General features: G+C 43.1%; 1 protein-coding gene across 1 annotated transcript; it reads left to right on the top strand.

Annotated features, from left to right (window-relative positions):
- The first annotated feature begins 638 nt into the window (after positions 1 to 638).
- Positions 639 to 6,245, top strand: LOC125485035 (UDP-glucuronosyltransferase 2A2-like). Its single transcript, XM_048605940.1, is given in 4 exon segments — positions 639 to 808; positions 5,260 to 5,402; positions 5,405 to 5,572; positions 5,575 to 6,245. Coding segments are annotated over 4 exon segments (1,152 nt in total).
- The last annotated feature ends 10,986 nt before the right edge of the window (positions 6,246 to 17,231 follow it).

Here is a 17,231-nt window from a genome sequence, read left to right as displayed (position 1 = left end):
GTCCTTTCTGGACTCCTGGAAGTGTTGGTCACAGATAATGGGCAATTGTTTACTGGTCAGGAATTTGAGTATTTCCTAAAGTCGAATAGGATTTGGCACATAAGGACAGCTCCAAATCATCCATCTAATGGCCTGTAGGCCATCTTAAAGGGAACAGCTGACAGCCTGATTAGATACCACCCCTCATGCAACTACAGGGATAGCATGGCAGAGTTGCTAATGGCTAGAGGACTCACACCAGGTTTAATCTGATCTTCTGGGACCTGGTTTTGGGGGGGTGTGAAACAGCATCAGGAACGCTAATGCCAGATACAAGACTCCACTGAGCGAGAGAGACAGTTTACTTCAAGGGGCAGAGTTTAGTGTAAGAATCACGGGAATGGCCCGGCATGGGAAAGAGGCATGTTCAAGGTGAGGTGCAGTGACGTATAAAGTTCAGATAGGTGCGATGGACCTGAACATGCACGTGGACCGTATGACCCCACATGGACATGCAGCATAAACTGTAAACTCGCAAACAGTGCGGGAGCAATAAGTGCCCTGCCCCTCCGAACAGATGAAAATGCTGCCAGAACCCATGGGTTAACCCTCTCTGTCAAGTATTGAGGAGTTCTCAGAATCAGAGATGGACATGACGGATGTCCCTGCCTTTGCTGCTGGAAGAACAGAGTGAAATTCTACCAAGGCGCTCCTTGTACAAGAGGCGAGCTCCTGTAAATTACAAGCTGCCCATATCAGACACTGAGTCGGAGAACCTGACCTGGTGTGAAAACACCCCGGGGGTACTACTAAAAAAGAGCTGGCCTACGTATTCGGACTCAGAGCAGGAGGGATGTAGTGACTGTAACCAGATTGTAACATAGTATATGAGTTCCCTGATTGGGGCTGTTAATCAGGTCCAATCAGACAGTCCTGGCTGACAGGTAAAAAGGGGAGTGTCAGAGATTCTGGTACTCTGAGATCTGACTCTGAAGAGGCAGTGCTAAAGTCAAGGACTGTTCATGTGTAAATACAGGGTGACTTGATGATGGAAATACCAGACCCACTGGAGTTATTTCTTCTCTCTCCTGGGAGCGTTTGATGGGGACAGTGTACATGGAACAATACATCATAGAACAGTACAGCACAGGAACAGGCTCTTTGGCCCACCATGTCTGTGTCGACAGTGATGCTACTCTAAACTGATCCCATCTGCCCCCGCACCTAGTCCATATCCCTCTATTCCCTGCCTGCTATGGTATCTGCTTCGACCACCTCCCCTGGCAGTGTGTTCCAGACACTGACCATGCTCTGTAGTATCCTTCCTATAGTTTGAAGGGCAAACAATGTTCCAAATGTGGTCAGCTAAAGTTTTATACAGCTGCAACATGACTTCCCACCTTACCCACTTTTGTGTTGCCACTTTCAGGGAGTTATGGACTTGTACCCCAAGATCCCTCTGTACATCGATGCCCCTAAGGTTACTATCATTTACTGTGTACTCTCCTCTTGCATTTGACCTCCCAAAATGTATCACCTCATACTTGTCCAGATCAAACTCCATCTGCCATTCCTCCACACAACTTTCCAACTAATCCAAATCCTGCCGTATCCTTTGACAACCTTCCTCACTATCCAAATCTACACCTATTTTCATGTCGTCTGTAAACTTACGAATCAGACCATCTACATTTTCATTCAAATCATTGATATATTTTACAAACAACAGAGTTCCCAGCACCGATCCTGTGGAACACCACTGGTCACAGGCCTCCAGTCAGAAAAGCGTCCCTCTACAACTACCCTTTGTTTTCTATGACCAAACCATTTTTGTCGAGTAAGTTTCACCTTCAATTTAAAATAGTAGTGAGTGAGTAATGGGGATAGTGTTGAGGGACAAAAACAGAAGTTGCCGGAAAAGCTCAGCAGGTCTGGCAGCGTCTGAGGAAGGGTCACTGGACATGAAACATTAACTCTGATTCTTTCTTCACAGATGCTGCCAGACCTGCTGAGCTTTTCCAGCAACTTCTGTTTTTGTTCCTGATTTACAGCATATGCAGTTCTTTCAGGTTTTATTACAGTGTCGAGGGAGCTTTACTCTGTATCTAAACCCGTGCTATCCCTGTCCTGACAGTGTTTGATTGGCACAGTATTGAGGTTTTTTACTCTGTATCCAACCCCATACTGTCCCTGTCCTGGGACTGTTTGATGGGATAGTGTCCAGGGAGCTTTACTCTGTACCTCACAGAAAAATTTAAAAAAAAGTGGATGCTGGAAATCAGAAACAAAAACAAAAACTGAAATTGCTGGAGAAACTCTGCAGGTCTGGCAGTACCTATGGAGAGAAAAGCAGAGTTAATGTTTCGGATCTAGTGACCCATCTCCAGAACTGATTGTAGCTGAGAAAGGATTGGTGTATATGCTGAAGATGGATTGCAGGGAGGGGGATCAAGTAAGCGATAGGTAGAGACAGAGCCGAGAGAGAGAGAGAACAGTTGGACAGATAAAGCAGTGGGTTAAAGGTCAGCCTAGGAGAATGAATAGCTGATAATGGGATCATAAGTGGCTGACAATGTGTTGTTTGTGGTAGCAGTCCATATGATAACAAGGCCTGGCTTGTGGGGGTTGGGGTAAGTACATAGAAAAAGGTACCTCAAGCCCCGAAATTATTGAACTCGCTATTGAGTCCCAGAGGCTGCAGGGTCCCCAAGCGAGAAATGAGGTACTGTTCTTCCACTTGCCCCGAGCTTTGCTGGAACACTGCAGCAAGCCTGAGACAGAGATGTTGGCCAGGGAACAGGGCAGGCAACTAGAAGCTCAGGGTCTTTATTGCGAGCAGAATGTAGATGTTCTGTGAAGTGATCACCCATTCTACGTTTCATTTTCCCAATGTAGAGGAGACCACATTATGAGCAGCGAATGTAGTAGATTGTGTGAAGTACAGGTGAAGTGCTGCTTCACCTGAAAGGTGTGATTGGGTCCTGAGGAGGGAGGAAGTAAATGGACAGCGGTTGCAGCGGGAGATGTGGCGGGGCTGTGTTGGGAGTGAAGGAAGAGTGGGCCAGGGTGTTCCAGAGGGAACAGCCCCTGCAGAAGGCAGACAAGGGAGGGGAGGGGAAAATGCGTGTGGTGGTAGCATCTCGCTGGAGGTGGTGGAAATGGAAGTGATAATGATCTTCTGGATGTGGACACTGGTGGGATGGTAGGTAAGGACAAGGGGAACCCTATCGTTGTTATGGAAGGGGAGAGAGGGGGCTCAGGGCTGTTGTGAGAGATGGGTTGGACCCAGTCTGGGAACCCTGCAGCCTTCTGGGCTCCATATATAGATCAACAACCTTATGGCTTGAGGCATATTCTCCCATGTCCTTAACCCAATCCCCACACACCAGGCCTTGTTATCCCATGGTCTGCTATTACACACCATGCATTGTTAGCCACTATTGGTCTCCATTAGCAGCTATTCATTCCCCTCGGCTGACCGTTATTCAGTCCTTTGTCTGTCCAACTGTTCTTCTCTTTTTTGGGGCTCTATCCCAACCTTTCATTTACTTCTTATCCCCTCCCCTACCCTATCTTCTGCATAAAAACCAACATTTTCCTAGTTACCATCAGTTCTGAGGGTCACTCGACCCGAAACATTAGATCTGCTTTCTCTCCGCATATATTGCCCGACTTGCTGAGCTACTCTAGCAATTCCTGTTGTTATAAAATGAATAACTAACTGATCACAGGAGAAAGCTTAGAAATTCTTGCTCACCAGGAAATCATAGGGAATTCTGGATATTTAGGTGATATCCAGAATTTGGGTCCCTGGGCAATGTTTGGGGTTAACAGATATCTGGACAGTGAGCAGAATGTTACATCGCTGGTACATGGAATTCTGATAAATTGACTGTTGCGTTAATGTTTACAGATTGATGGGGCACTGGTTAGAGTGTGATGGACAATTAAATAAACAAAAAGTGCTGGAGAAACTCAGCAGATCTAGACGCATCTGTGGAGAGAGAAACAGAATTAATGTTTCAAATCTCGTGTGACTCTCCTTCAGAAATCTGTTTTTCTCACCACAGGTGCTGCCAGACCTGCTGAGTTTCTCCAACATTTCCTGTTTCTATTTCAGATCTACCAGAGTAGAGTTTTTCTCTACCAGTAACACTAAAACACTGAAGCGTAACACACTTAATAATCCATCAAACTCTAATAAAAGCAAAATGTAGATGCTGCAGACCTTAAACAGAAATACAGATGGAATGTATTCTGTGTATCATCATTGTCTCCTTTTGTACAAGGAGCTTAAATACCAGTCGTTCCAGTTGATGGAAGTGACTGGGTCAATATGAGAGTTTTAACTTAAGAACTAGGACTTTACAGACACAAGATTACTGTACTTCATTCCTCCACATCTTGGTATAGTAAAGAGGGGCTTGATCTCTACCAGTCCATCGTGCTTCAACTACTCAATTGAAAGGAACAATTGAAGAGTCAGGTGCTACACAGCGTTTGATACATAACTTGCTGGCAGTCTCCAAGAATGGCCTCTCACTGTGCTTTTTCACTCAGCTCCAGTTCAAGGTCACATTGTTCTTGCTTGATGGACATCAGTGGTCCCAACAATTTTTAATTGGTGTCACACTTTTTAAAGTTGTGGAAGTGCCAATGTTGAACTGGGATGGACAAGGTCAAAAATCACATGACACCAGGTTGTATTTGAAAACACAAGCTTTCGGAGTCTCACTCCTCTCTCACACACACGCACAAAAAAAATCTATGGGGTAAATTTGCATTTGCAGATTTGTAATTTGTAATACATGCTACTTTGTCAATAAATTGTGTGCTTTTTGAACAGTCAGTCAGTGTGACATTTTATAAATTCCTACTTTGGAAATAAAACCAGTCTGACTCCAAATTAAAACACAGACAGATTCTAAACAAGGCCTCACACCTAAAATGCATCGTCTGATCTGAGATGGCACCTCTGGTATACTGATAAAATCTTTAGTTATCTTGGGGCAGTGACTTGAAAGAAATTCCGGGATTTGCATATTAATCAATCGAAACCTGCATCTCTTCTAACGGATTAAAGATTTAACAGCCATCTTAAGTTTGTTCAATACATTCACATCAGTTTGATGACCCTTTGGTCTTTTGCTTATAAATTCTGTATCTGATGCCACCTCTCTCAGTAACACCTGAAGAAGGAGCGAGACTCCAAAAGCTTGTGTTTTCAAATAAACCTGTTGGACTATAACCTGGTGTCATGTGATTTCTGACACTTTTTAGAAACAAAGAATTGTTAAAAAGAATTGCAGATGGAAACTTTGACTTCACACTTGCAGACCCAACGTTGTGTGCAGGTCCAATGCTTGCTTTTTATTTGAATGTCCCAGCAGTGTACAATGTTCAATGGGTTCCTACTGTAGAAGTCTACTCTCCTATATCCCAGAGTTAGGATCACAATTAACAGACAAAATAACGCTTTACCAGACAATTCAAATGCTTCTAAAAAATCTTTTTCAGTTAAGCACTTCAGAATTCCCATTGTATCAGCCATACAATAAGCTGTGTCATCAATACCTAGACAAACACACACACATTCCATTCCCCTGAAAGCAGATGTGTGGCTGATGAGAGTAGACTTTACATTTGAGTTTCCTAGACCCATTATTGTGTATATCAGAGGGTTCCAGCATAAACCTCCCAAACTGCTCCCTGCACACTTTCACCAGTTTGTGCAACTATCAGGGAAGCACGGCATCATTGTAATGTCACTGGGGACCCTCATCCAATCTTGGTCACAGGTCATTACAATGGAAATCAGTGCAGCATTTGCTCAGATTCCCCAGAAAGCCATCTGGAGACACGATCGCATCATTCCTCCTAACACAGGGAATCTCGCACCGATCCCTCAAAATGACATCTTTGGGCACCCCAATACTCAAGCCTTCATTTCCCACAGTGGCGCCAATGGAGTGTATGAAGCTATCTACCGTGGAGTGCCAGTCATGGGCATATCCTTGTTTTATGATCAGTTTGACAACTTGGTTAGTCTTGAAAGCATAGAAACAGCAAAGGCGGTTAATGTGGCAACTTTACAGGCAGGTCTATTTGGGGCTCTTAGTGAGGTCATAAACAACTCAAAATATTGTCAAAACATCCAGAAACTCTCTGCTCTTCACAGCGACCAGTCACAGTCTCCGATGGACAGAGCCATCTTCTGGATTGAGTGTACTGAACTACACAAAGTCACAGAATGTTTTACACACTGAGTTTTACAAACTGCCCTGGTACACCCTTTACCACACAGGTGGGATATTGTTTCTATTGATATTGGTGCTGGTAATTTGGATATTGAGGAAACGCTAACATCATGCAGAAAACAAAAGAAAAAATTCTGTAAGGTTAGATTGTTTTCCTTTGTGGGGGGGGACATGGGGTGACGACATGGAGACGGGAAACAGAATCGAATCAGTCTCCCTATCCCTGTTTTCACTTAAAACTAAAATTAAAACCTTCAATAACCCTCAAAATTGACCACAATGGTTCCTAACCAGACTTTATGAATAACCAGTACCAGAAACCAGACCGATCAAGTAAACAAAAGACAAACAAATTATTAATTTACAGTACCTTTATTTTATTATTCATTCACAGGATAACAGTATCACCAGCTAGGCCAGCATTTATTATCCATCCCCATTTGCCCAGGGGGCAGTTAAGAGTCAACCACATTGCTGTGGGTCTGGAGTCATATGTAGGCCAGACCAGGTGAAGTTTCCTTCCCTAAAGGATATTAAGTGAACCAGATGGGTTTTTCCTGATAATCAACATTTTAATTCCACACATTTATTAAATTCAAATGCCCCCACCATCTGCCATGGCTGGATTTGAACCCAAGTCTCCGGGACATTACCTGGGTGTCTGGATTAAGTCTAGTGACAATATCACTAGGTCATCATCTATCTTTCAGCAGAAAAATGTTAAACGACAAGACAATCTAAATAATATCTAAGATTTAAATCCAACCCTCTTTAATTCTAGCCAGCTCTCTCTCACAAGGACAAATAGAAAAAAACAAATAGTTGAGATAATTAAAATGAAAATAACAAACTTGCCAGATTTCTAAAACAGTTTCAACAACACATTGCTTCACAAATACATGGAATTTTCTCTTGATTGATAATTTCAGAAAATCAATCAGTGCTACCTTTCTAATTCACCCCAAGGTGGTCAGTGATACTTATAATTTAGTTTCCATTCTCTGGACCTCTGATAGACGAATGAGAATATAGGAAAGAGACAGAGTGCTTGGTGTCGTGGTGCGAAGATAACAATCTCTCCCTCAAAGTCAGCAAAACAAAGGAGCTGGTCACTGCCTTCAGGAAGCAAGGAGGAGGGCACGCCCCCTATCTGCATCAATGGTGTTGAGGTGGAGATGGTCAAGTTCCAAGGAGTGACAATCACCAACAATCTAACCTGGACTTCCCACATTGATGCAATGGTCAAAAAGGCACAACACCTCTACTTCCTCAGGAGGCTAAGGAAATTAGGCATGACCATAAGGATCCTCACCAACCTTTACAGATGAACCATAGAAAGCATTCTATCTGGATGCATCACGGCTTGATATGACAACTACTCCGCTCAGGACCTGAAGAAACTACAGAAAGTTGTGAACGTAGCCCAGACCATCATGCAAGCCAACCTTCCATCCATGGACTCCATCTACACTTCTCATTGCCGTGGAAAGGCAGCCAACGTCATCAGAAACCCCTTCTACCCTGGTTATAATCTCTTCCCATTGGACAGAAGATACAAAACTTAAACACACGTACAAACAGGTTCAAGAACAGCTTCTTCGCCATTGTTATTCAACTTCTGAATGGACCTCTCAAACTTCAAATCTAATGTTGATCTTGCTTTTTGTGCACCTTCTCTGTAGCTGTAACATTGTACTCCTCGCTGTTTAATCACCCTATGGTCTTTGTATGGTAGGATCTGCCCGTACTGCAAGCAAACAAAACTTTTCACTGTACTTAGGTACATGTGACAACTAGATATTATTTAGATTATTAGATATTAGGTATACATATTATATGATATGATATCATATAGATTGGGATAAGCAGATTAGCATGTCAGAAAGTAATGTATTTCTGGAGTGAGTCTGGGATGGTTTCTGCAGCAATCTATCCCAGAATCAACAAGGGCTTATACTGCAAATCTGAAATAAAAACACGAAGTGCTGGAGAAACTCAGCAGATTTAACTAAAGCATCAGACAATCAGTTCTGCTTTCTCTCCACAAATGCTGTCAGATCTGAAGAGCTTCTCCAGCAATTTCAGTTTTCATTTCTCGGTCCATCCTGTATTAGATATTTATAAATGAGTAAAAACAGAGATCGAGTTCTTGGCTTAATGATGTGTGAGCATTTATCCAATATTGACTACAATGTCATTGGGTTCAATGCAATGTTTAAAAAGGAGGAATGTTAAATCAGCTAAGATTCTACATTTCCGAAGACCGACTTCATTGGGATGAGGACAAATCCGTTCATGGGTAAAGTGATAATCCGTGGACAGAAAAAGAGTTGAATTTGATACAGGATTAGTTCATTCCCTAAGGATCAAGAGCTCTACTTGTCAACAAAATAACTGCCATGGTGTTAGAAATTGGGATCACTTTAAAGCGAAGTCTTTCTGGTATTTCCTGTGTAGCAGGACATCTCAGCTAATTGTCGCTACAGCAGTCAACACCTTTCCTCAAAATTAAACAACTTGTAATAAACAAGGATAATAGGAAGATGACAAAAAATACCATGGAGGCCACTATACCCCAAAGCGCTACCTGGCATTGCCTGTATTCTATTATTAATGCTACACTGCAGAAGGGCAGAGTTAGGTTTGAAGAAAGAATGGAAAATAAGTTCAGAGAAAAGTGGACAGCAGGCCAGTGGTTATGCTGACATCGTGAACTGTCATCCCCGGTTCATTAGTTTGGAAGATACAGGCTAAAACAATCAGCCTCCAGAAAGAGGAAGGAGAGGTCAGAATCTGAGGGCAGCCCTTGTCAAGGAGCTGTCTTCTTCAGGCAGAGCTGGGACTCGGAGAGACTGAAGGAAGATCCAGGAAAACGTTCCCTAACCCCCACATTGGCTTGAGTAGGATGCTGCCTCCGCAACTTGAGTGAGATTGATACTCTGTGCCAACTGCCTGTTTATCCTCGGTATCAGTCAACTGTTCTCAATTAGTATGGATTGTGTTTTTTATTGTCTAATTAACTAAAGCATCTCGTCTGAACTGCTTCTTACCAAACTTAATAAATGATCAAAATTCATACAAACAGTTGGCTTTCTTGATTATGTAACTATGGTTCTGAAATACCAAAGTCTAACAAATGGACAACCAGAATGTTAAGGCAGACAAAATCGCAAGAAACCTGAGACCACAGCTTAGAACAACAGTCCTACAGCAGGATTGAGATTGTGGCATTGATGGGACTGCCCCTCTTGGATGCAACATTAAACCAAAGTTCACCTTCCCACCTAGTTGGTCAAAAACTGGCACTACCTGAAGATAATCAGGGTATTATTCACACATTTCTAATGACTATAGAATCACCTATTTAACATCATTAAAATAGGGTTTTCACATCAATGCTTGTGAGAACGTGCTGTGTAGAAATTGACACCCACATATTCTATACTTTGTGCTTCAAAAAGTTGCTATAGAAGCATCTTGGAAAGCTCCATGGATTCAAATTCTATTATAAAATGTAATAGAAATAGGCCATTCAGCCCACTGAGGTCATGGCTGATCGTTTGTTTAAGAACGGTTGGAAGGAGTAAATGGGGAACTATAGACCCGAGAGTCTGACATTGGTTGTGGGTAAATTGTTTTAAATGATGATTTTAAAAGATAGGATTCATGGACACTTAGAGAAGCAAAAATTGATTAGGGATAGTCAGCATGGTTTTGTGCAAGGAAAATTGTGTCTCACAAACTTGATTGATTTTTAAGGAAGTTACCAAAAAGATTGATGATGGCTGAGCAGTAGACGTTATTTATTTGGATTTTAGTAAAGCCTTTGACAAGGTTCCGCATGGTAGATTAATTAGTAAAGTTAAGTCACATGGGATCCAGGCTGAGCTTGCCAATTGGATACATAATTGGGTTAATGGCAGGAGACAGAGAGTAATGGTGGAGGATTGCTTTTAGTAAGTTTGCGGATGACACCAAAATTTACAGCATTGTTGACAGTGAAGGAGGTTTTCTAAGATTACACAGGGATCTTGATCAATTGGGTCAACGGGCTGAAAAATGGCAGGTGGAGTTCTGAGGAAGGGTCACCAGACCCGAAACGTTAATTCTGTTTTTACCTTCACAGATGCTGCCAGACCTGCTGGGCTTTTCCAGCAACTTTGTTTTTGTTCCTGATTTACAGCATCCGCAGTTCTTTCAGTTTTTACTTAGATGGAGTTCAATCTGAATAAATGCAAGGTATTGCATTTTGGTACAACAAACAGGGACAGGACTTATACAATTAATGGCAAGCCCTAGGGGTGCAGGTACATAGTTCTTTTAAGTTTGTGAGACATATAGACAGGGTGGTTAAAAAGGTGTTTGGCACACTTGCCTTCATTGTTCGGTCTTTTGAGCATGGGAGCTGGAGAGTCACGTTGAAGTTGCACAGGACATTGGTGAGGCCTTTTCTGCAATACTGTGTCCGGTTCTGGTCGTCCACTTATAGGAAGGCTATTAAGCTGGAAAGAGTTCTTAAGAGATTTACCAGGATGTTGCAGGGTCTGGAAGGTTTAGTTCTAAGGATAGGCTATGACTTTTCTCACTGGAGCATAGGAGGTTGAGGGACGACCTAATATAAAGTTTATAAAATCATGAGGGGTATAGATAGATTTAATGGTAGTTGTCTTTTCCCTAGGATAGGGGATTTCAACATTAGGGAGCACATTTTTAAGGAGAGAGGAAAGAGATTTAAAAATTACATGAGGGGCAAATTTTCTACACAGAGAGTGGAATGAACTTTGAGGAAGTACAATTACAACTTTTAAAAGACTCTTGGATAGGTACATGAATAAGAAAGGTTTGGAGGGATATGGATCAGGAGGAGGCAGGTCGGACTAGTTTAGTTTGGGATTATGTTTGGCATAAACTGGTTGGACCGAAGGGTCTGTTTCCATGTTGTATGACTATGATAATCCTCATCTCCACTTTCTTGCTTTTTCCCCACAACCCTCGATTCCCTTCCTGATTAAAAATGTCAGCTTTGAATTCATTTAACAACCCAGCCTTGACTGCCCTCTATGATACAGAATTGCGCAGATTCACTACCCTCTGAGAAAAGAAATTGCTTCTCATCTATACCTTAGATGGGCAACCCTAATTCTGGTCCTGGACTCTCCCACAGGAGACGACAACCTTTTCACATCTCCCAAGGATCCTGCATGTTTCAGTAAGGTCGCCTCTCATTCCCCTGAATTCCAGTGAGTACTGGCCCAATTTATTTAAACCTTTTCTCATGTCAGTCCATCCATTCCGTCATCAGGTGAGTAAACCTTTTCTGGACTGCCTCCAATGTTGGAATAGAGATGTTTCTGACCCAAACATGACACTGCAGCATCTCAATCAGAATCGCAGAACAACGCGGACAGCAGTGGGGTGCCAACCCACGCTTCTGCAGAGACCAGAACTTTAGTCCAGTGCCTGAAGCCACTCGGCAATGCTACCACAACTGCTTAGAAAAGGGGCCCAAAATTAGTCACAATATTACAGGGTGTGGTCTGGCTAGTGCCTTTTATAATTTTAGCAAAACCACCTTACTTTTATATTCCATTCCCTTTGAAAAAAAGGCCAATGTTCCATTTGCCTTCCCTATTACCCACTTAAATTGAATACAAGTTTTTTTGGATACATGGACGAAGAGTCCCAAATCCCTGTTCTGTAGCTTTCAGCAGTCTTTCTCCATTTAAATAGTAATCAGCTTCTCTTCTTCCTGCCAAAGCAGATATAACCTCACATTCCCATACTGTATCCCATTTGCCAAACTATTGCTGACTTCCTTAACTGGTCTATACTCTGACATTCTCACCTATTTTTGTGCTATCCGCAAACTTGGCTACAGTACATTCACTTTCCCAATGCACATTATTAATAGATATATAGTCAATAATTGTGGTTCCAGCGCTGCTATCTGCGATATATATTACAGGTTTCCATCCTGCAAATGCCCCCCTTATCCCAATTCTGTCTTTTATTTAGGAAATCCTCTAACAATGCTAAATATACCAACTCCAACATGACAAGCTCTTACCTTATTAAGTAACCTGTGTGGTATCTTGTCAAAAGCGATCTGTAAATCCAAATATACTACATTCACTGTTTCCTCTTTTCTATCCTACTTGTTACCTCCTTAAAGAATTCTAGTAAACGGGGCCGGGATAATTTCTCCTTCATTAAGGTAGATGTAAACCTTCCTCTATCGTCAATCTGTGATCAGAATGTTTCAAATAATCAAACTTCACGGAATTATTGACAAAAGTTTAATTTGATTTAATTAATGCACTAGATGCCATAAATAAGATTCACATTTCAGAGTACAAAAGGGTCAGCCTCCCTACAGTTCACATTACAGACACCATCACCTTCAAATCACTCAATATTACATTTACAGTATTACATATAAGTACTGCTTGTGAAAACTACACCCCATTTCCCCAATACCGTTCTCAAAAATCAGGAAGGAACCTGCAACATCAGTAACAGAGTATAAAACATTGCTCGGTTTGTCTTCTTTCAATTATTGATCTCATTGAGTTAAAGACTTTAATGTCCAATCAAACACTCCCAGGACAAGGAAGCATAGGGCTAGATATAAAATAAGGCTCCCTTCACGCTGTCCCCATCAAATAAACACAAGACAAGGACAGCACAGGGTTAGATAATGCTTGCTCAACTCTTTTAAACTGAAAGTAAAGCTCCCTCTAGGCTGCTCCCATCAAACTTTCCCAGGACAGACACAGCACAGGGTTAGATACAAAGTAAGGCTCCCTTGACACTGTCCTCCTTCAAACACTTCCATAACAGGGACAGTGCAGGTTTAGATACAGAGTAAAGATTCTTCTACACTGTCCCCAAACAATCCCACAGCAGGAACAGCACAGGGTTAGATAGATAAAAGCTGCAAAAATACAATGCAACATCAGTAACCTTCTCCTTGTCTTAGTGTTTTATCTCAACCTTCCATACCGTTGGTCCTCTGAGCTTGGGTCCCACACATTGGTAGAAACCGAAAGAACTGCGGATGCTGTAAATCAGGAACTAAAACAAAGTTGCTGGAAAAATTCAACAAGTCTGGCAGCATCTGAGAAGGAAAAAACAGAGTTAATGTTTCGTGTCCAGTGACCCTTCCTCGGCATGCCTGGAAAAGATGTGGCAGTGAGTTAAATACTAAATAAAATCCGAAAGAACTGCGGATGGTGTAAATAGTTCTGAGGAAGGGTCACCAGACCGGAAACGTCAACTCTGTTTTTTCCTTCACAGATGCTGCCAGACCTGCTGAGCTTTTGTTTTTGTCCCACACATTGGTGCCTACAGTTAATCTGGTTTGCAACCACCTCCAGATTCATTTCACATCTGGACCTTTATAACCAGCAATGAAGGAAAGTTTTGATCTATTCAGCCTATCCCTGGATTTGATAAATGTCAGTCTGACTGCATCAATCACTTCCTCAATTTTCTCAAGCCATAAATCAGTTTGTGGGAAGTATGAAAAGGGGTCACAAGTTTGAGTGAGAAATCTAGGCTCAAAGATCAACTTTGTGATGCTGCATCAGCAACTTCAGGAGCAGAGATCAACAGGACATGAGCTATGGAGTGAGAGAGTTGGAAACACTGCAAATTTGTTTCAGTGCAGGGTCAGGTTGGGGGTTGAAAGCTTAGAAAGCATAATCAGAAGCAGCCAGTCTCAAGTGACAACCATTGAATAGAAAGGGACATTTCTCCAGCAAACATTGAACCAGCTGGACAATTGGCTTTCACCCGCACTGTGAAATGTTCAGGAGTTTGACTTCACAATCACCCTCAACAATGCTGAATTTCACAGGCATGCTGCCTGGAACATGTTTAAATTGACCTCAACATCATATCTGGCATTGGGCAATAGAGAAGTTCATATTCCACACTGCTCAAGATTCACTTTGAGGGGAAGAGAGGTGATATAAAATATACTATACTATTAAAATTCAGTGTACAGTCAGAGATCATGGTATATATACAAGAAACTATGATGGTAACAGGACAAGTTGAGAAAGCTATTTAAAAAAATAAATTGGTTCCTTTGCTGTACAGATACCGACCCCCTATGGTACAAAAACCAGAAGTAGTTCATCCAAAACTTATAAAACACCAGCTTGGCTCCCAGACTGATTGTCAAACGATATTGTAGTTTTAGAGAAAATATAGTTGAGATTTACAGGAGTAGGTCCAAGGACGAGGAATTTCAGTAAATGCGGATACCCTGGAGAAGCTGGGATTGCTTCCCTTGGTGGGGAAATAGGGAGACTTGCTGGGGTTTTGATAAGAGTAAAGAGTAACTGGTCCTGGTGGCAGGAAGATCAGTAAGCAAAGGACAGATATTTAAGGCGATTGTCAAATGAACAAATGGGATGTTTCACCCACCCAGTGAACTGTCATTGGGAATGTGCTACCTGAAAGGGATGTGGAAGCAGATTCAACAGTAACATGTAAAATGGAGTTTAGGTTACATAGGCTTCAGATTGGTTTCACAGGTCGGCGCAACATCGAGGGCCGAAGGGCCTGTACTGCGCTGTAATGTTCTATGTTGGTAAAATATTCGCAGTGGAAAATCTGCTGGGCTGTTGGAAGACAGCAAACATAATGAACAAATCAGCTTCCTTCTGGGCTGTACGGTCATTCCATTAAATACTAAACATTGTCCAGTTTGTACGTGTAAATGTGTTTACACGTCTCTCTGTATGTCTGTCTGTATGTGTTGTGGTGGTGGTAGTAGCTCTCCCTCTGGCCCTGGACCAAGCCTTAGCACTAAAGCAAATTAGCAGCTCATTTTTCACATTGTGCCTCAAAATGTTAAAGCACTGTGTGGTTGGGGACATGATGGGGATAGAAAAAGTGTTATATGGAAGCAAGCCATTTCCTTATTGGCATGACCCCAGTCACACGCATTATGCGATTCAAACCCCTCCAGCTCTTCCCCACCCCCACCCAAGGTTACCAGATACAGAACCTCTGGGGACAGCTTTGACACCCTCCCCTAAACAGAAGCATTAGAATCACAGAATTCCTACAGTGTGGAAAGAGGCCATTTGATCCATCGAGTCAGCACCAACCCTCTAAACAGCATCCCACCCAAACTCACCCTACCCTACCCTATCCCCATAACCCCATGTTAACCATGGCTTACTCACCTAGCTTGCATATCCCCGGACACGATGGGCAATTTAACATGGCCAACCCACCTAGCCTGTGGGAGGAAACCAAAGCTCCCACAGGAAAATCATGTAGGCACAGGGAGAATGTACAGTCGCCCGGGGGTGGAATCGAACCAGGGTCCCAGGCACTGCGGGACAGCAGTGCTAACCACTGAGCCACCATGCTGCTCAGGAAACAATTCAATCCAATCTTTTTAACCAAGTAGAACAGCACGCAATCTGTTTGAAGGTTCAGTATCTGCTGGGCAGAAACCCATTCTCACAGCTAGGCTTGAGTGAACTCTTTCCAGAGATGATGCTTAGGCATGCTCAGGGAACACCTTCATATCATTGACAACAAGGTGCAGGGCTGGATGAACACAGCAGGCCAAGCAGCATCATAGGAGCAGAGAGGCTGACGTTTCGGGCCTAGACCCTTCACCTTCATATCATTGATTGCCTGGAATACTGCTCACAGTCTGGTGCCTGAATACCAGCTCCTGCTCCTTGACTAATCGGTCATGGCAGAGCCCCTGAGGCTGGAATCAGGAGCTTAGCAGGAAGATTCCATGCCTCCAGTTAAGGAGAATACCCAACAGCACCATTCTAATGGACAGCTGCACAACTCAAAACAGAAAGCTGGCTCAGGACAAACTGTGAGCTTGAAGGAGCTTCTAAACGAAAGGCTGGAAATCAGGATTCAAACCAGGTCAGAAAATGAGACTTAAAAACAGATGTACAGAAAGATGAGGAGATAAAAAACAAGGACAATAGGAGAAAGGAGAGTCAGTAACAGACAGTCAGGCTGAGAAAACTGGACAGAGGATGGATTCCGCTTCAAACTTACAAACCCTATCACTTTAAGGAAGGTGGATGCTGTTTAACAAACATCTTCCATCCCTCAAGCCTTGGCAATGAGAGACCAGAGGATAGCGGCTGCATTCTCTACAACAGTGTTGACCCAAGCTGCTCAAGTACTGTATTCCAACATATACTGCTTCTTCAGATCCCCTCCATCCTACACTCCCCACCCCATTCCCTCCTGCCTACCCCAAACCCCCTCATACTTGGCAGCCCCCCTCCCCCCCAACTCAACCCCCTCACACTACACCATCCCCCCTCCCCCTCATAGCCTTAACCCTGTCATCTGCGTTCACCACTCAGTCCTTGTCCACATTGCTCACAGCAGGTTGACCTGGCAGCTGGGCTGCAATATTGGTCACTATACCCACAGGGTAAAGGGGTGGGTGTTGGGGTTTCTTTGTGAAGGGGAGGGGGGTGCAGTGGGACGATGCTGGGTGTGAGGAAGGTGGTGTGTTTGAGGTTTGCGATGGGGGTGGGGTCTGTTGTTGGGCAGGTGCATTTTGGTGGAGAAGTTTATTGGTGGTGGGGGCTGTGTTATGCAGGTTTATTTTGGGGTGTGGTGTAGGTTGAGGGTGTTAAATTTTCAGGGGGAAGATAGCAGGCAGTCCTGTGTTTTTGGGGGTGCGTTATGTTATTGGGAAATGTGTTGATTTTAAGGGGGTTGTTCTGGGGTGGAGTGTGTTTATTTACTGGGACATCCCCAACCTCACTCTGGGATGGTTTTGCACGTGGGTGCGACGTTTATTTTTGACGGGTGAGAGTTTATTTGGAGAAGATATTGAGGGGGGCCTGGCCTCAGTTCAGGATGGCTTTGAGGGGTGGAGGTGTTCATTTCCCAGGGAGTGGGGCTTATTCCAGGAGGATGATTATTTTTGCAGGTGGGGGTATTTATGGGGAAATGGAGGTATTTGTGGGGTGGGGTCCTCAG

This window comes from Rhincodon typus, chromosome 15 (genome assembly GCF_021869965.1).
Source record: "Rhincodon typus isolate 14 chromosome 15, sRhiTyp1.1, whole genome shotgun sequence".
Classification (NCBI taxonomy): domain Eukaryota; kingdom Metazoa; phylum Chordata; class Chondrichthyes; order Orectolobiformes; family Rhincodontidae; genus Rhincodon; species Rhincodon typus.
The sequence above is the reverse complement of the archived record's forward strand: the minus strand, read 5'-3'. Positions and strand labels throughout refer to the sequence as shown.